The sequence below is a fragment of the Chenopodium album genome, chromosome 5 (assembly GCF_948465745.1).
Source record: "Chenopodium album chromosome 5, dcCheAlbu1.1, whole genome shotgun sequence".
Classification (NCBI taxonomy): domain Eukaryota; kingdom Viridiplantae; phylum Streptophyta; class Magnoliopsida; order Caryophyllales; family Amaranthaceae; genus Chenopodium; species Chenopodium album.
Genome location: NC_137838.1, coordinates 23,770,885 through 23,798,378, shown reverse-complemented (window position 1 = coordinate 23,798,378; position 27,494 = coordinate 23,770,885). Strand labels below are relative to the sequence as shown.

General features: G+C 37.3%; 1 protein-coding gene across 1 annotated transcript; it reads left to right on the top strand.

Annotated features, from left to right (window-relative positions):
- The first annotated feature begins 247 nt into the window (after positions 1 to 247).
- LOC145632751 (uncharacterized) lies at positions 248 to 25,805 on the top strand. The gene is made up of 2 exons (XM_081685090.1): positions 248 to 544; positions 25,509 to 25,805. The coding sequence occupies exons 1-2, from the start codon at positions 248 to 250 to the stop codon at positions 25,803 to 25,805; spliced, it is 594 nt and encodes a 197-aa protein (XP_081541216.1).
- Positions 25,806 to 27,494: the final 1,689 nt, after the last annotated feature.

The following is a 27,494-nucleotide window of genomic DNA, read 5'->3' as shown; positions in this document are numbered from 1 at the left end:
TTCGATTTCTATGGATTTTGTGGGAGCTTTGCCAAAGACCAAGGCAGGAAATGACACTATTTGGGTGATAGTGGACAGGTTGACAAAGTCAGCAGCGTTCATACCCATGAGAAGTACTTGGACCATGGATCAGTTAGGAAGAGCTTATGTGAAGTTTGTGGTGAAGTACCTTGGGGTACCCACGGATATCATTTCGGATAGAGATTCAAGGTTTTTGTCTAACTTTTGGCAAAGTTTGCAAAAGGCGATGGGAACTAAGCTGTTAATGAGCACAACATTTCATCCTGCGACAGATGGTCAGACAGAAAGAACGATTCAGACATTAGAGGACATGTTAAAAGCTTGTGTGATGGAGTATCAAGGGTCCTGGGAAGACCACTTGGATTTGATAGAGTTCACTTATAACAACAGTTACCATGCAAGCATTGGGATGGCACGGTTTAAAGCTTTGTATGGTCGAAATTGTAGAAGCCCAGTATGTTGGAATGATATAAGTGAAACTATGGTACTTGGACCAGAAATGATTAAGGATATGGTGAAGCAGGTCAAGTTGATCCAAGAAAAGATTAAAGCAGCCCAAGATCGACAGAATAGTTATGCTGATTTGAAAAGGAGGGAAGAGGAATATGAAGTAGGAGAGAAAGTTTTGTTGAAGATTTCACCCATGAAAGGTGTGATGAGGTTCGGGTAGAAAGGGAAATTAATCCCAAAAAACATAGGGCCTTATGAGATCATTCAGAAAGTGGGAAAAGTGGCTTATAAGTTGGATTTGCCTAACGAGCTTGAAAGGGTTCACAATGTGTTCCATGTAAGCCAAATCCGAAAGTATATTCCTGATGTGACACATGTGTTACAACCAGAAACCACTGAGATGGATGAGAATTTGACTTATGAGGAAAGACCAGTAAAGATTCTTGACTCTAAGGTCAGGAGCACAAGGAACAAGGATATGAGCATTGTGAAAGTATTGTGGTCAAATCAGAAAACTGAAGAGGCTACATGGGAAGCTGAGGCTGATATGAGGAAACGTTACCCAGAACTGTTTGCCTAAGGTTAGTGGTCGAGTTACGGGGGCGTAACTCCTTTTAAGGGGGTAGAGGACGATAGAGTTTCGCGCGTCTACTTTTCGAGTAATTTTTGAGTGATTTCGAGTCTTAGTTAAGTTTAGTTGGAGTCTTGAGTCAAGTTAGGATGTGCATGAACCAATAATTTCAAAATGATTTTCGTTTCTTTTGGCCAAGTTTCGGGTCGAAACTTATTTTAAGGGGGGTACACTATAATACCCCGTATTTTCATACGTATTTTCCTAATTGATTAATTAATTATTATTTTCTAAAAAGGGTATTTTAGTAATTCAACTTACTATTTAAAACTTGGAGCCAAAATGATATTTGAATTTTGGCGCCAAAAGTATTTTGAAAACTAATCATTATTTTGGATAAGATTTATTATCCATTTATCCTTGTAGGTTGCCGGTTCATCTCCATCCATAATCAGGATGTCCTCCGAGATCTCGGTTAATACTAAACCAAGATATCTATCAGGTTGAGATCTCGGCCTCTGAGACCTACGTAGGGTAATAGATTGAGCATTTGCATTGTCGGTTTGACTTTGCACATTTTGATCATTTTGACCTGCGTCAACAGATGTTGTTTGAACACTTTAACTGTCATTCTGATTTTGTTGCACATCCTCACGAACTTCGTCGAGTTCAATTTTCCTCCCACTTGTCATTTTGGAAAGGCGTTCCTTCTCCAAAAAGACACCATCGCGAGCAACAAACACTTTGTTCTCCGATTTTTTGTAGAAGTAATACCCTTATGTTTCTTTTGGGTAGCCCACAAAGTAAACATTGTCAGATTTGGGATAAAGTTTGTCATAAATCAATTTCTTGACATATGATTCGCATCCCCGTATCTTTCGAAAAGACAACCTAGGAGGTTTCTTTGTCCATAATTCATATGGAGTCTTTTCTACAACTTTTGATGGTGCACGGTTCAGTGTTAGTGCCGCAGTTAGAAGTGCGTGTCCCCAAAAAGAGATAGGAAGATCACTAAGACCCATTGTTGATCGTACCATGTCTATCAAGGTGCGGTTTCTCCTTTCGGATACTCCGTTCTATTGTGGATTTCCTGGAGGTGTCAATTCTGAAAGTATACCTTTTTTTTTTCAGATGGTCATCGAATTCTTGGCTCAAGTATTCACCACCTCGATCCGATCGAAGGGCTTTGATTTTCTTGCCAAGCTAATTTTCAACTTCACTCTGAAATTCTTTTAACTTTTCAAACGATTCATATTTATGCGACATTAGGTAAACATAACCATATCTACTATAGTTATCTGTGAAGGTGATAAAATATCGGTGTCCATTTCTTGTGTTTGAGCTCATTGGTCCATATACATCAGTGTGTATTAGACCTAATAAGCCTCCTGCCCTTTCTCCTAGCTTGGAGAATGGCTTCTTAATCATCTTGCCTAATAAACATCCCTCGCAGTTCTCAAACGATTCTAAATCGAAAGAGTCAAGAACACCTTCTTGTAGAAGTCTCGTGATGCGTTTGATGTTAATGTGGCCAAGACGACAATGCCACAAGTAAGTTAGGTTTGACTCCATGGTCTTAGCTCTTTTGGTATTATCATAAACAATTTTGTCTAAACACACAAAAGGTGTAATTTCTATAAATATAAACAAGACTTTTAAACAAAAGGTCTAGTGATCAAGGTTTAAAATGACGTCCAACGTCGCAAGATCAAAGTATGGTAGATAAAACTTAACAAGTTTTAGAATTTAGACAAAATACATGAGATTACAAGCTTTCTTTGGATAGATTTTCTTCATCTTCCACTTGTGTACTCATGACCACTTGAAAAACATCGCTCATTTCGTTCCTGAAATAAGAGCATAAAATAAGTCAATTTTCCGGTATCTAATACCTTATAAATTGCTTATTTTCAAGTGTATGGATGATACCTGAGATTGAGGCTATCTTTCCTCTTGCCTCATCTTCCAGATACTCGCTACATTCTCTTTTGTAGTGGCCTTGCTTACTACAATAGAAGCAGCGCATCTTTGCCCTATTTTTGAACTCCTTTTTCTTGAGCCTCAGAGCAAACGTAGCCGCCTTGCAAGAATAGGTTTTCTAGAGCTCTTGGACAACTTCCTTGTAGGACAGTTTGTTCCGATTGTTGGTAATTCGCATCTTAATTGCAACATACCCTGAGTGGAGTGAGCTTAAAAGCATATGAGCCGCTTGCTCATCCTCCACTGGTTTACCAATCAGTTCCAGATGGTTAAATAACCTTGTCATCTTTTGCACATAGGCTTGAAGTGACATCCCGGATCTAAGTCTTGCACTATAGACCCTAGCCCATACTTCTTGCCCTTCTTTGCTAAGACATCCATCTTGCGGTGGCTTGATCCTCATGTTAGACAATGACCTAGTCACTTCTTCCACGAGTCCATCCTAGTTGCCCTTGTCGCTCTTTGTCACCCTCAAATTGACCACATCTTCTAGAGCCTTGAAAAGTACATCCGGAAGGTAGTTGGAGAATTTATTCTTCCATTGTTCCAGAATGGAGTTTGCCATGAGTCGAGAGACTCTCTTGCAATCATAACTCCACTCCTCATGAGCCATATCTCTCATAATCCCTTTTGAGTAGAAACTCGGGATTGGAGTATCCAAGATATGCTCTAGGTAGCAATTGCGGAGGGTCAAACAGAGTTCCTCTTCCCATTCCTTGAAGTTTACCAAATTCAAGCTAAATGATAACTTCTCGGGAAGTTCTGGGAACATAAGATTGTTGTCGATAGTTGAAGACATGATTCTACATTTGAAAAAATTTTGAAATGAAAAACCATTCATGAAATTTAAATAAGATTGAATTAATGCATTTTAATCAAACTTATTTAAAACGTCTTATTCACACATTTAAAGTTGTCCCCAATTTGGTGAGAATAAGTCGATTCCAAGATCCGAAGAAACAAAGAGTGGTTAAGCATGCTTTGGCTTGTCTTAACACTCAATCTCCTAAGGTAAGCAATGCTTTGCTAATGGCTCCAAGCCACTCTTGGTTGAATAAATCGTTCCATCTAATGCTCTCTCAACAATTTATTCACTTTTCCACGACATGTTAGGACTCCATCACTCATATCGTTGAGTATTACCAAAACCAACTTGCGTACCCGGTATGCCTTACACTCCTAGGAGAGGTAGTGATGCCTCGCTTTGGCGTAGCCCACCACTACCCTCGTTGGGCCGGTAAGTGTTGTCTTGAAATGACAAGTTTTACTCAATATTTAGGGACCTAGGGTTTCTATGTTGGTTGATTTAAGTGAACTTAAATAATCATCACAACATTCGAAATCCTAAACATGCATCTAACATATAATTCATATACATAAACATATATATATATATATATATATATATATATATATATATATATATATATATATATATATATATATATATATATATATATCGAAAAACATAAATATAGATGCATTTGGCAACTAGCATGACCCCTTGAGATCTTAAATTCTTCAAAAGGTCTTCATTTGCAACTTCATGGATACGTCTTCCAAGAACCTCCATCTTCAAGACTTGACCATAATTAAATGCAATTACTAGTATCTACGATTAGGACTAATCTAAATATTAAGGTACAAAAATACTCAACGGTACGCATACCGTATTTAGATTTACAAAAATACATCACATATCGCAGTCCGTATTTTCTATCCTAATCGGGCCCCACTAGTTGCCATTTCATAAACCCTGTGAGAGAATATACATTCCATTCATCCATTCACTATTTGTGAATGGCCCATGCATTTTACAATGATAAACAAGTAACAACGTATAAACACGAGTGAACTAGTAACTAATCTAGGGGGTTAATCCAATTAACACGCCTAATTAAAACTAGTCAAAGTTGTTTTAACTGGTTATGTAAATAAGCGTAATTAAAATTTGAAGCTCCCACTAAATTCCGCATCCAACTTAATTAATCCAATTAATTAAGCCGGTAATTCCCAAAATAAATTTTGCCAATACCGCTTAAAATCGAGGCCTAGCCTCCAAAATTTATTAAAATATTTAAAACAAATTAGATGAATAAAATAATTAAAACGACAATTTTAAAGCAAAATACGTAGTCCAAAGTGTCTAAGTGCCTAGCACTAAGACATGGAGTGCTCACATTTCGCACAACCGTTTGATGCTCAATGAACGTGGGAGTGGGCCCGATGTCGCTAAGCGTTACACCGCCCACATCAATAACGTGGCCCTTGATGGCCATGTTGAACGAATTCATTGCACTACATTGCTTTGCAAGCAACGTCTACGCATACCCCTAATTACACGACGTATGCACCAAGTCTCAAGCAATGCACCATTAGCCCATGCTTGCACCAGCCGCGGCCAGCCACACAAGGCAGCACGCACAGGCGCGCACAACATCTTGCTGCTGCTACGCTGTGCTGCTGCTTGGTGCTTGCTGGCGCGCCATGCTGCTGGCAGCAAGCAGAAGCCACGCATCGGCTCGCGCGCATTTTTGGGTCGAAATCTGGGTTCAGGGCTGAAGGTAGCTTAAATACGAGGTTAAAATAGATAATACGAGCTACTAATCTAATTAGCAACTTAAACCAGAAAAATTAAGCCTTAAAAATCACCTTGAAAAATATTATGATTTTAAAAATAAACGAGCGTGGCTCCGATACCGCTGTTGGGGTTTGGTAAGTCCAACATACCGCGGAAACAACCCCGACCCAAAGAACCACTCGCAATTAATAAATCCATAAAGCATAACAAATAAACATAAAAGGATATCGGAATTTACCTTTAACGCGTGCTTCGCCCTCAAAGTGGGGCTCTTACTTGAAAACTTTAGCCCCGCTCACACGAGAGCCTCCAACGAAAGTTCACCCGCAAAAACTACTAGCAACTTTAAGGTCCGTTACCTCGAGGTTAGCGAGGTTCGACCAAAACCCGAGTATTATGTGAGTTTAAGAGTTTTTGCTAATGCAATGCTCTATTGAACTCCTACTCAAGCAACCTTCCCAAAAACCCAAGATGGGTATTTATAGGCAAGAGGGAGAGTGGGAACTTCTATCCCATCAATGTGGGAGTCATGAAATTCCACAATTTATTTTAAAGCTAAATTAAAATAAATTAGCAAACTAATAATAAATATACAAGTGTCACTATTATATGTAAAGGGAAGTGAGGACCACTAGGAGTGTAGGGGACCATACTTGCTCCCCACTCCATTTTCTCCTTGTGACACATGTCCCTCACCTTTACCCCTCCCTTTATTTGCGTCCCCTATTGCACACGGCCCACCACCCGCACCAAGGTGATGCGGGCTGCTGCTGCTCGCAGCTAGCAAGCCGAGCACGCTCGTGCGGGTGCTGCTGCTTGCGGCCAGCAAGCCAAGCACACCTTGTGCGGGTTGCTGCTTGCACTTGCGGTCGTGGCTGCCTTGCGTTGGTGCGCTAGCATGCCACAACCACCCTTTGGCTTGGTGCGCATGCTAGCCACCAATGCTTAGCACATAATGCCCCTAGCACTCGGATGCTAGGGGCATTATGACGCTAGGGGTATTTTGGGAAATATTGTCGATTCATTATTATTTGCGCGTCTTTTTATTTACTATTTTTTGACTTGACTTCCGACGCTCGGTTTCGACGCTCTAAGCTCGAATTTCCGATGTCTAAATATTTAATACTCGGGCGACTAATTAATTTCTTCCGAATTAATTTGTCGAGTCAGTTCGTTTATTGCTAAGGGTGTGACCCGAAGGGTTCAGTCAAGATTAAGCTATAATATTAATTATGCATTAATATTACTGATTGGAAGCGGCCTCCACCTAGACATTCCGATCACTTGACCTTACTGAGTATATTAGCTTTCTAATAATTCTGAACCCACTATCGGAATAGTACACTTGTTCGAAGGACACCATTCCTTTCATTATTTATTTTTTTTAAGAGAAAAAAATGAATATTATTGACAACAAAGCATATTGTAGGGAATATTTCAAGCATCCCACACTTGACCTCCACTGTGATCATACACTTAAGCATGGTGGCATATAAAGGGAAGGAAGTTAAGTAAAAGAGTCGCTAACAAGTGTTTCGAACTTGTAAACCATTCAAATGGTGAAGGTCACACCTCTTCACAACCCATGAGATCACTAACTCCATAGTGGTCCAAAACCATGATTGGATATTCGAGAATAAAGGTATAAATCCAACCTAAAAGAAATTGAACCTGCCCTAAAAAAAGGCATCTACTTTACTCTTCTCATATTCATGTGCGCTTTCTAACTAACATACAATCAATACATTAGACCTAAACATGTTTAATCTATGTTGGTTGAATATTAATGCACAAACAAAACTGTTATTGGCGATCACTTGAATTATAATCATATTAACCTAAACAAGATTATTATTTATCTTATTAAGCATGATTACAAATAAAAATTCCCTTTAATACTGCAAGAGAGGGCGTGATCAAGCAATAACAATAATATCAAGCAACAATAAATAATTAATATTAACAATCTCAATCTCATCAAAGCATAATAATAACAGCAAGATCCTAGGCATGATACTAACAAGATTAATAACAAATCCTAGCATGTCACTAAACAATACAGATCAAAGATTTAGCTCTAACATGATACTAACATGATATTAGAAAAGATAGAAAGCAACCTAAATATGATACTAGAAAACAATAAAAGCATCCTAACATGATACTAGAAATTAATATAATATAAGCATAATTTCTATATCAAAAGAATAACAAAGTAATTAAATTACTTACCTCGGTGCCTCGTATCTTTTTCTAATAACAAAATACACACGTTAGTAACTTCAAGTAAAATATTAAATCAAATAATTGAAATAGGGATTTGGGCCGGACCAAACCCTTAGAAATTATCAACCTTTCACGTCTAGAGCAAAGGTAACTTCGAACTTGGCTAGGTGTGTCTAAGTCTCGTGAATGAGGTATGATGTATTTTGACAAGGTCTAAGCTTAGAAAAAAATAGAGAGAGAATAAGCTTTAGATTAGAGAGAGAAGAGAGATGATTGGTAATCAAACTTGTTGATTGTTGGTGATTTCAAAATGAGGAATGTCGACCCTATTTATAGAGAAAATAGTCTGAAAATGATAGAAAAGAATTAGAATTTAAATCAAAATAGAATTGGTTCCTTTCTTGAACGACAGGACCTAGCGCAAAACGACAAGAATAACACATGGAGACAGAGTTTGTCGTCGTGCCACAAGGCTGTTGTTTGGCGCTGCGACAATTTTTTGGGAATTTTGTTTTTATCATATCTTTTGATCCAGAAGTCCAAATAAGTCATATAATATGTCGTTGGAAAGATATTGAAGACTACTTTTCAACCCAATTAAAATCATATTAAAATCACTTTTAGAATAAAATAAACGGCTGAAATAGTGGAAGAGTGTCAGTTTTGGTTAGAGTTTCGTATTTCTTTCATATCTTTTTTGTTATAGCTCGAAATTAATATTATAATATATCATTGGAAAGATAATTTCAAGATATATCCTACCATATATTATTTGGATCAATATTATGAGGCAAAAAACTAATATCTGATCATCTTTCGTTTTGCACAGAATAAGGACTCTTAAAAGAGAAGTTTTATTCAATTTTGAATTCTTTGATCTTATCTTTTTTAAAAAAGGATAATTAAGATCTTTTTGAAACTTATAGAAGCTTCTAATAAATCCTAATTAGTTTAGGAATGGGATTAAACCTTTGGACCCTCCACATGATCATTGGACCGTAGGTGAAATCCGATTTGGGTCCAGTTTAGTATTTTGGCCATAACTTCCTCATTATTCATCGGAATTGGCTTATAATATATCGTTGGAAAGGCCTTTTTCAAGCCCCACCCAACTAAGCTATTATTGGTCCCTTTTCATGGACTAAATAAACTATAATGGACGTTTTTCATAAATAGAGTAAGAAAAAGAATATTTTCGAAAACAGAAGAAGTATTTTTTATTAGAAGGATCTCATCACAAGACTTTTCACATTTCACCTCGTTCAATAATCAAGTGACGTGAAAAGTATTCATGAATAGGTTTGGGTTTTGGGGAGACACATTTGGATTTCACATATCAAACTTTACAATCTGCACTAAGGCAGAACAAAGAGATATGTTGAGACTGTTGGGGTTTGGTGAGTCCCACTCACCGCGGAAAAACCCCGAGCCTAGGATCACGCTCGCAATAAATAATATCACTAATGCATAAAATAAACACAAAAGGGAAAAATAGGAAATATACCTTTGTCGCGTGCTTCGCCCCACAAATTGGGCTCTTACTTGAAAGCTTAGCCCCAAAAACATGAGAGCCTCCAACGGAGATCCACCCGCAAAAACAACTACCGACTTTTAGGTCCGTTACCTCGAGGTTAGCGAGGTCCGACCAAAACCCGAGTATTATATGAGTTTAAGAGTTTTTGCTAATGCAATGCTCTATTGAACTCCAACTCAAGCAAAGAATTCTCAAGCCATGCTTTGGCTATATATAAGGAAGGATAGCTTGTGTATTCCACTTTTCTTTCAATGTGGTACTTTTTCACAAAAAGATCCCACATGGAAAGATTGATGAATTCAACCCTTAATTAAATAAACCAAGGAACAAGTAACAAGTGTCACATGGTTAGGTGAGGACCACTTTCTCACTTGGTCCCCAAGGCATTTCACATGCATTGTGAACTAACCATGTGTCACCCAACCTTGAGCCCCAAGTTGGGTTCGGTTGGGCCACTTTCTTTTAGCCCGTGTCCATGACCCATCACCCGGGTCCACGGCCCTTGCCATATGCGCTGCCACCGTGGCGCGCTGCCAACGTGGCACGTTGCCACGTGGTGGCTGCCAATGTGGCGGGTGCCACTTGGCGACTGCCAACGTGGCTGCCACGTGCGCTGCCATGCGTGCTGCCACATGGCGTTTTTGCCATGTGTGCTACCACGTGGCACACTCCTATTTGGCGCGCTTTCCTAGCCTTTCGCGTGGCTAGGATTTTACTTGTTACTTGAATCATTTTCCCGTCTTGCCAAATCCTAAATTTTGGCTCAACATTTGAGATTCTCCGATGCTCAGTTTCTATGCTCTAAGATCAAATTTTCGACGCCGATATATTTAATACTCGGGCGACTTATTAATTTCTTCCAAATTAATTCGTCGAGTCGATTTGTTAATTGCTTGGGTGTGACCCGAAGGGTTCAGTCAAGATTAAGCTGTAATATTAATTATGCATTAATATTACTAATCGGAAGCGACCTCCACATAGGCATTCCGATCACTTGACCATACTGAATATATTAGCTTTCTAATAATTCTGAACCCACTATCGGAATAATACACTTGTTCGAAGGACACCATTCCTTTTAATCTCCCATTTGTCCTTCCGGACAAGTGAGCTGTCAGTGTATAGCCCCTAACCTATGTTTCTTCATGAATTATAGGGTAAGATTATTCGTCCTCCCTATTACGTCCAGAAGTTTTTCTCGAAATCTGAGTTTGAATGTCAATAAGCAGATGATTTCTAAAATCCATCTGAGCACGGCCATGCATTTTCACAGTCTCGCTCTTTGAGAGGCCTTGTAAACAACAAGACATGCTCCCTATTGTTAGTAGGGGGACATTCCCAGTCTTGTAATGTAGCTTCTCTTACTAAGAGGACCTAGCCGCCTGAGTGATACCGTTATAATCCCCTGTTACGGCAGACGTTTGACAATCATCAAAGCGGACTAGTACTCAAACTAGAAAGCTCACAATACTCATGGTCAAGGAAAAAGGTTCCGATAGCAATAATGAGAAGTATACTTATGACGATTTTTAATCTCTTAAAGTATTCTTATAGGTCGATCCAGTATGGTTCTAAACCAATACTTGTGTAAATGATTCATGACAATAATGTCCTTGTATCACATGAAACGGTGCTGTGAATCAAACTACACACTAATCTCAACTGGTCATTAATCGTCCATCATTTAAATGGCCTTGATTAGGGATAATTTTTTATTATAATATTCAACGTTCACTTAATAGGTGTTTCCTTACCAAGACTGGTCTTGATACCCTATTTTGAATATTCCAAGAATCGAATGGACTCATTATTTAATTCTAAAACACAATTAAATAGCAAACGGAGTGATAAAATTGCATGAAATTTTAAATTACTCCAAAACCTGAATGGTTCATCTTACAATAAATGGTTTTTCCGAACTTTTTAAGAGTATCACTCTTTATAAAACATCTATAGAAATCACACCCATATCTAATATGCTTGATTTCTTTCATGCAATTGTGAATGTTGTCTTTCACTTATTGCATATGTTTAGTTATAACTACTTTGCTAATCTTAGCATCTTCATTACTGATCACTTTCATAATAAGAAGATAAAATTTGAGAGCTTCATGGATTATATGTGATTTAGGATTTATTGTCCAAGTGATGGCTCCCACTCATTTTCATGATTGACACCTTCAACTTGACAACCTACAATCATTAATGTCCAGCAACACAATGATTTGGGATACCCTAATCACTTGTGATCATGGAAATTTTCCTTAAATTCCTGCACATTACACATGGATGCACGTCCATGTTACCATTCTCAAGCCACGACTTATTTTTAGCTCGTGCTTATAAACGGCTTCCTTGTTAAGGTTTGTGATTGCAACCTCAATTCTCAAATTGTATTCGTTTCCATGTGTCAAGAACTCATCCTCTAACTTATCCATGTGTTTTGGATGTTCTTGACTATAATCTAATACTTAGATTCAAGTTGATTGGTACTATATACGTACTTCACATACTCTAAGCAAGTAAGTCATGTGACGATTCCACATCATAGCTTTACATGATGGATTTAATTGCAGAGTAATTCTCAATCTTATTCCATCAATTTGTCGTTTTAGCTCATTCAGTTTCACCGAGTCTTTGCTAAATTGCTTGCTATGTGATATGGTGGAAAGTCTCTATTAGAGTCTTTCATGTTTGACTTAGTATTTATCCTAGATTATACTTAGTTCTAACATTTACTTAGTTTTATACATACGGGTCGAAAGTCTTTCAAAGTCCTTCAATTCATGTTTAACACGGTAATATCCTTTACACGTTCAAACATTTTATTAAGTCTATACAATAGATCTTAATACCAATATGTACTAAGTATCATCTTTTTCTTGGTCCATTGTTGAAAATACTTTCAAATCTAAGCATTTAGCATTTGATAGCTAGTTATTTCACAATAGAGTTCATAAGCTTTTCGTTGGACCTTTATATAATTTACTTTTGCACCCACTAAACTTCTTATTCCTATGAATTAATTTCTATGTTTATCCATAAGTCAATCCTCTTATTAACTTCATGAGAAAACATGTTCCAATTCCTATATGCAATGCTTCCATTAATCCCATGACGGATTCCTTGAGCTTACTTTTAAATCTAGCATTTATTTAGATTTTCAAAACCCTTAGACTATTTTCATAGTCACTTCAAAAATTCTATTTTAGGAAGGCGGTTTTGGTATCTATTTTGCCATATTTTATTTGAGCAATTTTGCTAAAACAATCACGAAAAGACTTTAGCATTTCGATTGGTGAATAGGTTTTTATTAAAATCAACTCCGTGAATTTAATTGTATCCTTTTCAACCAATCTAGCTATGTATGCATATACATTTCCACATTTGTTAGTTTTATCCTTGAAAACTTATTTGCAATCGATGGGTCTTTATCCCTTTATGCAAATTAATCAAGTTTCTAACATGATTTTCAAACATGGAGTCTATCTCGGATTTTTATGGCCTCTAACCATTATTCGGAATTTGGATTTGTCGTAGCTATGTTACAAGTCATTATTCCTTTACTATCTAATAGTAAATAGTATGCTTGTAAGTCTTAGGTTTATTTCTAACTTAATAGAAAATTTATAGGATTCAACCCAAGCCTTTGGTGAATTCTAAACCTATACGGGGTTATTGCATCAAACACTGAGTTTCAAGGCGCTTCCAAAGCCCTTTGATTTTCTTGATCTTACTCCAACTTTTCAAAAGTTCTGTGAGAAATGAATTCTTTTTTAAGGCACTTGTAAAGTCCTTTTGAGTATTCTTGATCAAGTATTCTCACAAAGCCCTTTTAAGGTCTTTCGAGATTCTCAGTTCTAGTTTGTTGCTAATCTCGATGTCATCGAGTTCATTTTCCTCCCACTTGTCGTTTTGGAAATGTGTTACTTTCCAGAAAGACACCACTTAGAGAAACAAACACTATGTTCTCAATTAGGTAGTGGAGGTAATGCCCGTGGTCTCACTTGAATGCTTACAAAGAGACATGTACATTGTCTTTGGGTAAAAGTTCATTGTACCACTTGAGCTATCTTAGCATTTAATGAGCCATTAAGCTCCCACTCAACCACCTGGCTCTTGCTAAGCCGGTGAGCTCTCACTAAGTCACTTAGCTCCCACTTAGCCAGTGAACTCCAACTGTGGCTAAGAGTTTTAGACATATACTTGAAAAGACCTTTAGAAGTTTATTCTATCTATAACTGAGTATGGCGTCCTTTCTTAGCTTCGACATTTTGTTTAGTGAAACATTAGTCATTTGTGCAAATCTTTAAGAACTTTATAGGAAGGGTTGTGAACCATCATCGTTTGAGTCATTTTTAAATGGCATCAAGGTCTCCGTGAAGACACACTATGTTCTTTGTGGAGTTATTTATGAAAATTTAAATTTCATAACTTAGTGATGGTCACACTTGGCTTAAGCAAATATTTCTCTATCTAATCTAGACGTTTTGATATCTTGCCAAGTCGATTCTGTACTTCACTAAACTCTTGAACTATTCAAGGTCAAGTTTGTTCACATTTGATGAATATAGCCATATTCTTTCAAATTCTTTGTGAAACATTGAAGTAAATAAATCCTCTTTAGCTTTCGGGGTCAATTGTCTATACCAAGAACAATAGCTCTTTTACTTTTTCGGTTTCAATAAGTAAGACTTGCTTGTCTTATAACGGTTCCGAATCGATCAACTATCAAAAGCCTATCTAATAGAGCCTTGAGTACGTTATTGTCGATGTGACATTGCTAAAGATGTTCGGAACGCAAATCATGCCCATGACTTTGAGCTTTTGCTAGTTTATCATGTTAAGAAATTGTTTGTCTATAATCAAGCATTCTTGACTCATGGTTTAGACAACCATGCCATTCAAAAAAATTTGCAACTATTGCTCATTGCTTTGAATGTGAGTCTTTCCGCGTGTAAACATATCAATTGCTGATAATGGAACACAATAAACATTTATTTGTTCTAGCCTTAGCTTAAAGGTCTTTAAACAAGCATACGACCTTACAATTGATATAGCACCACTTGCTTCATTCTAAGCTTGTAAGTCGATAACTTAGCTTATCTTCAATAGTTTGAGGTCACTTTCAAAGTGGAACACTCAAGCAGTATCCGATACTTTGTGAAGATAATGAGTTGCTAAGTTAACTTCAATAGCATGAATTCTTTAGTAAAATGGATTCTCATTCCTTTTCTTTGTTCCTCGTTTCCTATATTTCTTATCATACTTTATCTCATAATCTTTAAGAACCATTTCTTTAAGAGTCTTTGACTTTTATACTTTGTTAGACATAATTAAGCATCTAATGCGCCGTGAAACAAAGTTCCATCTTTTCCTTTAATTCACGCTCGAATTACTAAATCAATGAGTCCTACTCATCTATGTATTAAGCGAAAAGATATGTTGGTTGTCAATATTGACAATTTGAGTTTGCAACTCAATACTTCATGTTTTATAAAAACTACCTAGTATTTTGAATACATGATGTCCAACCGTCCTTAAAACTCATTTATGAGAATTGTATTTTAGAAATGCTTTACTTTTCTTTGAGAACCATTCTCAAAGATTTCCTTTACCAATCATGGAAAACAATGCAGTTTGATTTGGAATTCTACAAATATAAGTGCAAAGTATAACCATTTATCAAGTAAATAACATAATAAGTTTGAAAATTAAAAGGTATTCATGCAAATTTTCAATCTTATTAAACGTTTTTTCCACGCATTAAAATTGTCCCCATTTGGCGAGAATAAGTTGATTCCAAGATCCAAGGAAACAAAGAGTGGCTAAGCATGTTTTAGCTTGTCTTAGCACTCAATCTCCAAAGGTAAGCAACGCTTTGCTAATGGCTCCAAGCCACTCTTGGTTGAATAAATCGTCGCATCTAATGCTCTCTTAACTAGGGGTGTTCATAAATCGGTACGGACCGAAAAAATGGACCGGACCACCCCGTACAGAATTCGGACCAGACCGGACCAAATTAAATGGTCCGGTCTTCGGGTCTTAAAAATTCATTTTTTCGATGGCAGCAAGCAGAAGCCACGCATCGGCTCGCGCGCAAGCTCGGGGCTGCATCCTTGGCAGCCACATGCGGGATGCTATGTAGCCCGGCTATCCAAGTGATGCTCTTGCCTCGTTTTACGTGCCATAGCATCGGGATTTGATCCCAATTTTACGTGACATAATTATTAATTCTAAATTAATTTTTGAACTAATTCATTTGAGCAAAAATAAAAAAAAATTAAATAAGTCTAACTTATAAAAAAATTTAAAATACATGTAACCAAAATAATTCCCAAGAACCATTCTTTAATTAAATTGGTTTAACTTGGTGCAACAAAAATAATAGGGCAATTACTCACTTTTAATTTAATTAATTTAAATTAACCTTGAGTTTTTAACAAAATAAGAGGGAGTTGGAAAAAATGAACATAAGTTCAATAAAGATTCCAACTTTAATACTTGTGAATTCTTGAAAAATTATATCTTCCAATATGAAGATAAACAATTTTTCTATCACAAAGTTTTAAACTTTATGATTCCAATCAACTAAAAAATGATTAAATCAACAAAGTTTAACAAAAATTCATGGAATTTAGTAATATAAAGTTTCAATCACTTAACATAATTAAAGATTGAATCTTTAATACTTGGAAGCCTCAAAGAACAACAATTTCACACTTAATGCAATTAGTTTGCGATTATGTGAAAAAATAAAACCAAGCATTCAAGCACAAATTACTACCAAGTAATCATGCCTACAGAGGTTTAAAATTGCATATAAAATATGTATTGAACCAATTACATAACTGTAGACACTCATTTGTGTCTCCCCAAAACCAAACCCAGTGATGAGTACCTTTCACGTCGAATCATAATCGAATGAAACAAAAGTGTGGAAAGGTCTAGTGTTGTGGAAAGTTTTAATTTCTTTTCTCTCCTTTCTGTTTTGGAAAACTTTATTTTAAGAAAACAGCCAATCCAGTTTGGTTGGTCCATGATATGGGTCCAATAGTGGTGTAGTTGGATGGGGCTTGCAAAGACCTTTCCAACGATATATTATAAGCCCAATTCCGATGAATATTGAGGAAGTTATGGCCAATTTACTAAACTGGGCCCAGTTTGAGCTTTATGTACGGCCCAATGATCTAGGGGAGGGCCTAATATGATTTATCATTCCTAATGCAATTAGGAATGATTTTAGTCTTCTGGAATCTTCTAGAAGGTTCTTTTCATTCCTAATTCAATTAGCATTGATAAGTTGACTTTTCAGAGTTTTAATCAAGATCAAATAGCATTTTTCAAAGAAATTATATTATTTTATCTTCCAGTACGGGAAATTTATCAGATTTTCGAAAACGCGTTGAAATCCAGTTTGGCGTCCAACCCCAGGCCTTGGCGCCAGGCGCTAGCCACTGGTGCCTGGCGCCAGCTAGCCAGGGTTGGCGCCAATCCTGTTTTGCGATCTTCAGACTCTGCTTTGTTAAATTATCTTTTATTGGCTGATTTTTTCTATAAATATCGTATTAAAAACTCCGTTTTCATTCACGAATTCTCATCAACAATTAGTTTTAATTAGCTTTCATCTACAATTCATTCATCATCTACATCTTTCATTCATCAATTCTCAACAAACATTAATTCTTTAGCATTCTTTCTTTCTTGCTTTTTCATACAAAATTCTGCATTCACAAGACTTAGACACACCTAGCCATATTCGAAGTTGCCTTCGCCCTAGACGTGAAAAGTTTTAATTTCTGAGGGTTTGGTCCCAAATCTCTATTTCAATTATTTAATTTGATTGTTTGATTATTATTTTCCTTGAAGTTACTAACGTGTGTATTTTGTAATTAGAAAGAGGTACGAGGCATCCAAGTAAGTTCTTTAATTGATTTATTGATATTATGATGTAGATATCATGTTTATATTATTATGATATTCCTAGTATCATGTCTAGGGTATTTTTAATATTAAATATGATTGCTATGATGCCTTTTGTTCTCTTCCTAATATTTATGATTGTTAGTATCATGTTAGGGTTAAAGATTTGATTTTTATCGCTTAGTGACATGCTAGGGTTTGTTATTAATCTTGTTAGTATCATGCCTAGGATCTTGCTATTATTATGCTTTAATATTAACATGAACATGATTATGATTATAATTGTTATAATTTATTATTATTTTGATGATGATTATTTTATTTATGATGATTATGATTATTATTATTATTCATGATTATTATTGATTATGTTGCTTGATGTTTATTCTTTATTGCTTGATCACACCTTTGATGCATGTTTAAAGGGAATTGGTACTTGTAATCATGCTTAATAAGATAATTAATAATCTTGTTAGGGTTAATATGATTATAATTCAAGTGATCGCCAATAATAGATTTATTTGTGCATTAATATTCAACCAACATAGATAAACAGGTTTAGGGTTATCCTATTGATTGCATGTTAGTCAAAAAGCGCACATGAATACGATTAGAATAAAGTAGAGGCCTATCATTAGGGCAGGTTCAATCTCTTTTAGGTTGGATTTGTACCTTCATCCCCGAACCCTTATTTGGTTCATGACCTTATGGAGTTGACGATCTCTTGGATCGTTAAGGGGTGTAACCTTCATCCTATGAACGGTTTACAAGTTCCTTAAAAACTTGTTGGCGACTCTTTTGCTCTATCTTCTTCCCTTTTGGACGCCACCGTACTTTAGTGTATGATCACAGTGGGGTTCAAGCTAGTGGGATTTTTAAGGCTTGAAACTATTCCCTACAATAACCATCATAAATATGCAATTAATTTTCAAGGTTAGAAAGACTTAAAATATTTCGTAAAAACGAAAATACCCTCGAAAATAGCATTTATGGTCGTTTTTTTTGGCTAAAAACCGTACCCTAAAAGGGTAGAATCATTTCTAGAACACATTTTCCACACAAAATTCACTATTTTTGGGTCGAAATCTGGGTTCGGGGTTGAAGGTAGCTTAAATACGAGGTTAAAATAGATAATACGAGCTACTAATCTAATTAGCAACTTAAACCAGAAAAATTAAGCCTTAAAAATCACCTTGAAAAATATTATGATTTTAAAAATAAACGAGCGTGGCTCCGATACCGCTGTTGGGGTTTGGTAAGTCCAACATACCGCGGAAACAACCCCTACCCAAAGAATCACTCGCAATTAATAAAACCATAAAGCATAACAAATAAACATAAAAGGATATCGGAATTTACTTTTAACGCGTGCTTCGCCCTCAAAGTGGGGCTCTTACTTGAAAGCTTTAGCCCCGCTCACACGAGAGCCTCCAACGAAAGTTCACCCGCAAAAACTACTAGCGACTTTAAGGTCCGTTACCTCGAGGTTAGCGAGGTTCGACCAAAACCCGAGTATTATGTGAGTTTAAGAGTTTTTGCTAATGCAATGCTCTATTGAACTCCTACTCAAGCAACTTCCCAAAAACCCAAGATGGGTATTTATAGGCAAGAGGGAGAGTGGGAACTTCTATCCCATCAATGTGGGAGTCATGAAATTCCACAATTTATTTTAAAGCTAAATTAAAATAAATTAGCAAACTAATAATAAATATACAAGTGTCACTATTATATGTAAAGGGAAGTGAGGACCACTTGGAGTGTAGGGGACCATACTTGCTCCCCACTCCATTTTCTCCTTGTGACACATGTCCCTCACCTTTTCCCCTCCCTTTATTTGCGTCCCCTATTGCACACGGCCCACCACCCGCACCAAGGTGATGCGGGCTGCTGCTGCTCGCAGCTAGCAAGCCGAGCACGCTCTTGCGGGTGCTGCTGCTTGCGGCCAGCAAGCCACGCACACCTTGTGCGGGCTGCTGCTTGCACTTGCGGTCGTGGCTGCCTTGTGTTGGTGCGCTAGCATGCCCCAGCCAGCCTTTGGGCTTGGTGCGCATGCTAGCCACCAATGCTTAGCACATAATGCCCCTAGCACTCGGATGCTCGGGGCATTCCGATGCTAGGGGTATTTTGGGAAATATTGTCGATTCATTATTATTTGCGCGTCTTTTTATTTACTATTTTTTGACTCGACTTTCGACGCTCGGTTTCGACGCTCTAAGCTCGAATTTTCGATGTCTAAATATTTAATACTCGGGTGACGAATGAATTTCTTCCGAATTAATTTGTCGAGTCAGTTCGTTTACTGCAAAGGGTGTGACCCGAAGGGTTCAGTCAAGATTAAGCTGTAATATTAATTATGCATTAATATTACTGATTGGAAGCGGCCTCCACCTAGACATTCCGATCACTTGACCTTACTGAGTATATTAGCTTTCTAATAATTCTGAACCCACTTAAATGGTCCGGTCTTCGGGTCTTAAAAATTCATTTTTTCGATCTTCGGTCCGGTCCAGTCCGAAACCCTATAAAAACCGGTTTTGGATTGGACCGTTTTTTTTTTTTTTATTAAAAATATGTGTGAAACTTTAAATAATGGTTAGAATTATTCTTAATAAGCTTAGAAAATTTTAACTTTATAAGCTTCTTTGCACTAAACATACAAAAAAGACGTAAAAATATAGTTTTTCCAATACTTTTTTGTGTTTTCCTAAACTTTATAAAAAATTTAGTATTCTTTTTTAAAAAATTCTTGAATCGGTCCAAAGCGGTCCAGTCCAGGTTTTGGACCGATTCTTTCGGTCCGGTCCGGGTTCGGTCCTAACTTAATCGGTTCGGTCTTAGGTTCTTAAAATTCTAATTTTCGGTCTTCGGTCCAATTTGGGTCGGTCCGATCCGGTTCGGTCTTGGACCGATGAACAGCCCTACTATCAACAATTTATTCACTTTGCCACGATATGTTAGGACTCCACCACTCATATCGTTGAATACAACCAAAACCAACTTGCATACCCGATATGCCTTATGAGTCTAGGGAGTGGTAGTGATGCCTCGCTTTGGCGTAGCCCATCACTACTCTCAATAGGTCGATAAGTGTTGTTTTGGAATGACAATTGTACTCAATATTTAGGGACCTAGAGTTTCTATGTTGGTTGATTTAAGTGAACTTAATTAATCATCACAACATTTGAAATCCTTAAACATGCATCTAACATATAATTTATATATAAATAATCATGAATATATAAAGCAAAAACATTTTGATGCATATTGGCAACTAGCATGACCCCTTGAATTCTTCAAGTCTTCAAAAAAGTCTTCTGTTGCAACTTCATGGTTTTGTCTTCCAAGAACCTCCATCTTCAAGACTTTACCATAATTATGCAATACTAGTAACTACGATTGGGATTAATCTAAATATTAAGGTACAAAAATACTCAACGGTACGTAGACCGTATTTAGATTTACAAAAATACATCACGGCACGCAGTCCGTATTTTCTATCTTAATCGGGTCCCACTAGTTGCCATTTTTATAAACCTGTGAGAGAATATTCATTCCATTCATCCATTCACTATATGTGAATGACCCATGCATTTTACAACAATAAACAAGTAATAATGCATTAAACACGCTCACGCACTAGTAACTAATCTACGTGGTTAATCCAATTAACACGCCAAATTAAAACTAGTCAAAGTTGTTTTAACAGATTATGTAAATAAGCGCAATTAATATTTGAAGCTCCCACTAAATTCTGCATCCAACTCAATTAATCCAATTAATTAAGCCGGTAAAACCCAATTATTTGCCAAAATAAAATTTTTGCAATGCCGCTCTTGAAAAACCGAGGCCTAGCCTCCAAAATTTATTAAAATAATTAAAACCAAATTAGATTAATAAAATAATTAAAACGGAAAAATAAGCAAAACTTTACATAGTCCAAAATATCTAAGTGCCTAGAACTAAGATTTGGAGTGCTCACAACTCGCACAATCTCATTGCACCACATTGCTTCACAAGCAATGTCTACGTATATTATCCTTATTTGTGTACCATGTAAAGCATACATATTCTAGCTATACGCACCATCGCAATCCTCGCATCATAACACACACACATATCCTTGCCGCACTAAGCAACACAAAACACACACATTGCTCGTGCACCACTGCCGCACCACAACAGCTATGTGCTGCGCTACGCACGCGCGCAGCACTGCCGTAGTACGCTACTGTTTGGCTGGTGCTGCTGCTGCGCTGATGCTGTGGCTGGGTGCACTAGCCACGCACATGGCTGCACGCACGTACGGGCAGCATCCTTGGCAGCCACATGCAGGCTACTATGCAGCACGGTTAGCCAAGTGACGTTCTTGCCTCGTTTTGCGGGCCATAGCCTTGGGATTTCAATCCCAATTTCGCGTGACATATTATTAATTCTAAATTAATTTTAGAACTAATCAATGAGCAAAAATTGAAAATTTAAACAAGTCTAACTTAAATAAAATTTATTAAGGTGCATTCAACCAAAATAATTCCCAAGAACCATTCTTTAATTAAATTGGTTTAACTTTGTGCAACAAAATAAATAAGGCAATTTCTCATTATTAATTTAATCAATTTAAATCAATCTTAAGATTGTGACAAAGTAAGAGGGAGTTGGAAAAAAAAATATGAACTTTAATGTTAAAATGAAAATTCCAACTACTAACTTTTGTGAATCCTTGAAAAATTATATCTTCCAATGTGAAGATAAACAAATTTCTATCACAAAGTTTGAAACTTAATGTTTCCAATCAACCAAAATGATTAAAACAACAAAGTTCAACATAAAATTCATGGAATTTAGTAGCTTTTAAAGTTTCAATCACTTAACATAATTAAAGATTGAATCTTTAGCACTTTAGAAGCCTCAAAAAACAAAAATTTCACACTTAATGCAATTAATTTGCAATTATGTGAAAAATAAAACCAAGCTTTCAAACACAAATTACCACCAAGTAATCATGCCTAAAGAGGTTTAAAATTACATGTAAAATATGTATTGAACCAATTACATAACCACCATAAATATGCAATTAATTTTCAAGGTTAGAAAGACTTAAAATGTTTCATAAAAACGAAAAACCCCTCGAAAAATGCATTTTTGTTCGTTTTTTGGCTAAAAATAGAGTCCTAAAAGGGTAAAACCATTTCCTGAACACCTTTTCCACCAAAAATTCACTGTTTTTGGGTCGAAATCTGAGTTCGAGAGTTGAAGTCAGCTCTAATACGAGGTTAAAATGGATAATACGAGCTACTAATCTAATTAATAACTTAAAACCAGAAAAATTAAGTCATAAAAATACCTTAAAAAAATATGATTATTAAAAATAAACGAGCAGGGCTCCGATACCGCTGTTGGGGTTTGGTGAGTCCCACTCACCGCGGAAAAACCCCAAGCCTAGGATCACGCTCGCAATAAATAATATCACTAATGCATAAAATAAACACAAAAGGGCAAAATAGGAAATATACCTTTGTCGCGTGCTTTGCCTCACAAATTGGGCTCTTACTTGAAAGCTTAGCCCGGAAAATACGAGAGCCTCCAACAGAGATCCACCCGCAAAAACAACTACCGACTTTTAGGTCTGTTACCTCGAGGTTAGCGAGGTCCGACCAAAACCCGAGTATTATACGAGTTTAAGAGTTTTTGCTAATGCAATGCTCTATTGAACTCCTACTCAAGCAAAGAATTCTCAAACCATGCTTTGGCAATTTATGAGGAAGGATAGCTTTTGAATTCCACTTTTCTTTCAATGTGGGACTTTTTCACAAAAAGATTCCACATGGAAAGATTGATGAATTCAACCCTTAGTTAAATAAACAAAGGAACAAGTAACAAGTGTCACATGGTTAGGTGAGGACCACTTTCTCACTTGGTCGCCAAGGCATTTCACATGCATTGTGAACTAACCATGTGTCACCTAACCTTGAGCCCCAAGTTGGGTTCGGTTGGGCCACTTTCTTTTGGCCCGTGTCCATGACCCATCACCTGGATCCACGACCCTTGCCATATGCGCTGCCACTTGTGGCTGCCAACGTGGTGGTTGCCACTTGGCGGCTGCCAACGTGGCTGCCACGCGCGCTGCCACGTGTGCTGCCACATGGCGTTTTTCCATGTGTGCTTCCACGTGGCACACTCTTATTTGGCGCGCTTTTCTAGCCTTTCGCGTGGCTAGGATTTTACTTGTTACTTGAAGCATTTTCCCGTCTCGCCAAATCCTAAATTTTGGCTCGATATTTGAGATTCTCCGACGCTCGGTTTCGATGTTCCAAGCTCGAATTTCCGACGCATAAATATTTAATACTCGGGCGACTCATTAATTTCTTCCGAATTAATTCGTCGAGTCGGTTTGTTAATTGCTTGGGCGTGACCCGAAGGGTTCAGTCAAGATTAAACTGTAATATTAATTATGCATTAATATAACTGATTGGAAGCGACCTCCACCTAGGCATTCCGATCAGTTGACCATACTGAATATATTAGCTTTCTAATAATTCTGAACCCACTATCAGAATAATACACTTGTTCGAAGGACACCATTCCTTTCAGAAATAATAATTAGAAAGATTGTATAATATCTTTATATTTCCTAATGATGTTAATATTATATCTTTTTCCTATTGTAGTTAGGATTAGGAATAACTCTTGTAACTATATATACTCCTTACATGTGAATGATAAAGTTGAGTCGTTTAGTTGAATTTTACATGGTATCAAGAGCTTAGGTTATGAAATAATTTTTTTTTTCCGCAAAATACAGTGAGGTAGAGAGATGGTGAAAGGGATGATGAAACACCACCGCCACCACTGGTTGATCTTGAGTATCATCTTGGCTATAGTGTTCATCCGGGTATTGTAATAACATCGATTAAATTAACGGGATCGAATTATAATGATTGGTCCAAGCTAGGCTGTCCGCCGTTTATTAATTGCAAAGTGGAAATTTTGCTTTGTAGATGGTTACATTCAAGAACCAGCCGTTGATTCCCCTAAATATAAGCATTGGATAGCTGTCAATTTAATGCTAGTGTCGTGGATAAATAATACTCTTGATGATGGTTTACGATCAACGATCGAGGACTATGATATTGTGCGTGAGTTATGGAGGCATTTACAACAGAGATATTACGTCGTTAGTGGGACTCGGGTGTGACAACTCAAACAAGATTTGGGTGAATGTAAACAAGGAATTTCCGAGTTGATAACCGATTATTTTGGGCGATTATCAAAAATATGGAAGGAATTGGTTTCAGTTTGCCGTGTTCCTAAAAGTTTTTGTGGTGGTTGCAAATGCAATATTGCAAAGCAAGTTGGAGATATTTGTGAAGAGGACTACTTACACTATTTTTTTTATTGGCTTAGATGATCCATATGAGTCTATTAGAGCACAATTACTTGCACAATCACCTCTTCCCATGGTGGATAGTGCATATCAAACGGTAATTATTACTGATATATTATGAGGTCGTGAGAGTAAGCTAAATGAGAATGTGATGGCATTCAAGGTAGATTCTTGTGCTAGGAGTGATTCGGGATACGGAGAACAACAATTTTGTACCCATTGCAACCGTGTGGATCATGAAAAGAAGGGGTGTTATCAGATATTGGCTTTCTGCCGGCTGGGATGAATATCAAAAAGGAGGAAGAAGTCGTAGATGTGGTGGCTCTAGAAATCGTGGAGGCAGAGGAGGTTGTGTTATGCGGGGCAGTAAGGGAACTCATCTAATACTGCCCCTATATTTGCACGGGCTAATGCGGTGCAAGGAGGGGGTGCAACCAACTTCAAAAGTAGCTCTTCATTGTAGAAAAATCTTGTTCAAGGACTTGCAGGAGTTTTGGCGGAGCAAGCCCAACAAATAATCGATATGTTTAGCAAACCCAAGTCACGATTGGATGGTAATACAAGCGTGTTATAGATTGTGGATACAGGAGCTTCTAATCATGTTACTAATGACTTGTCCATCATGAAAAATATCAAGACCATACAGAATTGTCAAGTGGGTTTTCTAGATGGTCAAACGATGAAAGTAAATTAGTTGGGTTTGGTCACCTTAGATGGTGGTTTGATGCTTGATAATGTGTTATTTGCTCCCAACTTAAATTGCAATTTAATTTCTATAACTCAATTTAGTGATGAAAATCGATGTATAATTCAATTCACTAACAAAATTTGTGTTATTCAGGACCAGTTGACGAGGAGGGTGATTGGCGTGGGTAAACGACAAAATGGACTTTACTTTTTTCGAGGTGTGCCGCATGTGAAGGTTCTAGCAGTGGATTATGTGGTGGATCTTTGGCATCAACGAATGGGTCATCCGTCGGAGAAAGTTCTAAAGTTACTTCCACCTGTGAGTAACTCTATTAGAAAGAATAATGATGTGTGTGATGTATTTCCTCAGGCAAAACAATCCAGAGAAAGTTATCATGTTAGTGAGAATAAAGATAGTGGTTTGTTTGATTTAGCTCACATTGATTTATAGGGTATGTACAAGGTAGCATCGTCTTATGGTGCTAAGTTTTTTTGACAATAATGGATGCTTTTTCTAGAGGTGTTTGGAATTATTTGATTCGAAGTAAAACTAAAGCTAAATTACCTTTCTCAATTTTATTGCCTTGATTAAACGACAATTTAATAGAAGTGGTTGTTAGAAGTGATAATGGTACCGAATTCAATCACCTTTCAAGATTATTTTGTTCAAAAGGTATTATATTTGAATCATCTTGTGTTGGAACGCCTCAACAAAATGGGAGAGTAGAGAGGAAACACCAACATATTCTTAATGTGGCTCGGGCTCTGCGTTTTCAAGGAAAACTTCCTATAAAATTTTGGGGTGAATGTGTGTTGACGACATGTTATTTGATTAATCGAACTCCTAGTTCTGTGATTCAAATAAAGCCCCATATGAGAAGTTATTTGGTAAAATTCCTCCATATGAGCTTATAAGAGTGTTTGGTTGTTTGTGTTACGCATATAATTAACAAAGTAACGGAGATAAATTTGAGCCGCGGAGTAGAAAATGTGTTTTCTTGGGTTACCCTTTTGGGAAGAAAGGGAGGCAATTGTTTGATTTGGAATCTCGTGAGTATTTTGTTTCACGAGATGTGAAATTCCATGAGCGCGTGTTCCTATTTAAGGAGAGTTTGACATAAAGTGTGACCATTTAAAGAATACAATTGTGTTGGGTGACTTGAAGTTTGTTTACGATGATGGAGATGATGAATTCATGGCGTGGCACAATGGTGCATTGATAATGGAGATGAGACAAGTGTTGGGGAGCTAGCTGCGCAGTTGCATGTAGCAAAGGCAGCCACACGCAGCCAGCCAACAGCTGCTAGACCTAACACCCGCAATCAGCTCGCAAGGTAGCAAGGCTGATGCTGCTTCTCGGGTTGCTTGAAATCCAGTGGGTGTTGGCCAGTAGCTACCAGACCCAGCACTTGTAACTAGCCTGCAAGGTAGCATGGTTGATGCTGTTGCTCGGGTCGCTGGAAATCTAGCGGGCACTGGCCAAGCAACATCACCAGCAGGAGCTAGCAGCCCGCTGAATCAGCACCATCAGGACACTGTTGCTACAACACCTGGTGGGCAGTTTGTGGGGTCGGAATTAAGAAAAAATAGCAGTGCAAGGGGGACGAGGACGATGTAGGGGATATTTTCGTGGAGAAGATTTGGGTCGAGGGAAAAGAGTAAAATTCCTTCGACAAGGTTGCGTGATTGCCTCACACACACCATTCATAGAAGTAAAGGTCCGAATTCACCCGTGACATCATCCTCGTTAGGTAATCCCTATCCTATAACAAATTTTATGAATTATGATCGTTTTTCAAAAACAAAAACATAGAAATTATATTGATGCGGTTACAGAGGCAAGAATTCCGTGATCTTTCAAAGACGCAAGTTAACATGAAGGTTGGATAGAAGCTATGACCTTATAAATAAAGGCTCTCGAGGATCAGGGGACGTGGACATTAAAAGATCTTCCAGTGGGGAATAAAGCACTTGGAAGCAATTGGGTTTACACTGAGAAGAGAGACGAGGCGGGAAATTTGATGCGATTGCTACAAGATTGGCTACCCTTGACAATCATCTAGAGGAGGGGAGGGGATTGACTATAATGAAACGTTCGCACCCGTAGAAAATATGTCGACGTTACGTACTTTTCTAGCAG

Bases quoted from the DNA above. Each gene is read 5' to 3' on its own strand.
- LOC145632751 (XM_081685090.1), top strand. From the start codon at position 248: ATGGGAACTAAGCTGTTAATGAGCACAACATTTCATCCTGCGACAGAT. The intron at 545-25,508 runs GTCAAGTTGATC...TGTGTTATTCAG, and splicing joins TTAAGGATATGGTGAAGCAG to GACCAGTTGACGAGGAGGGT.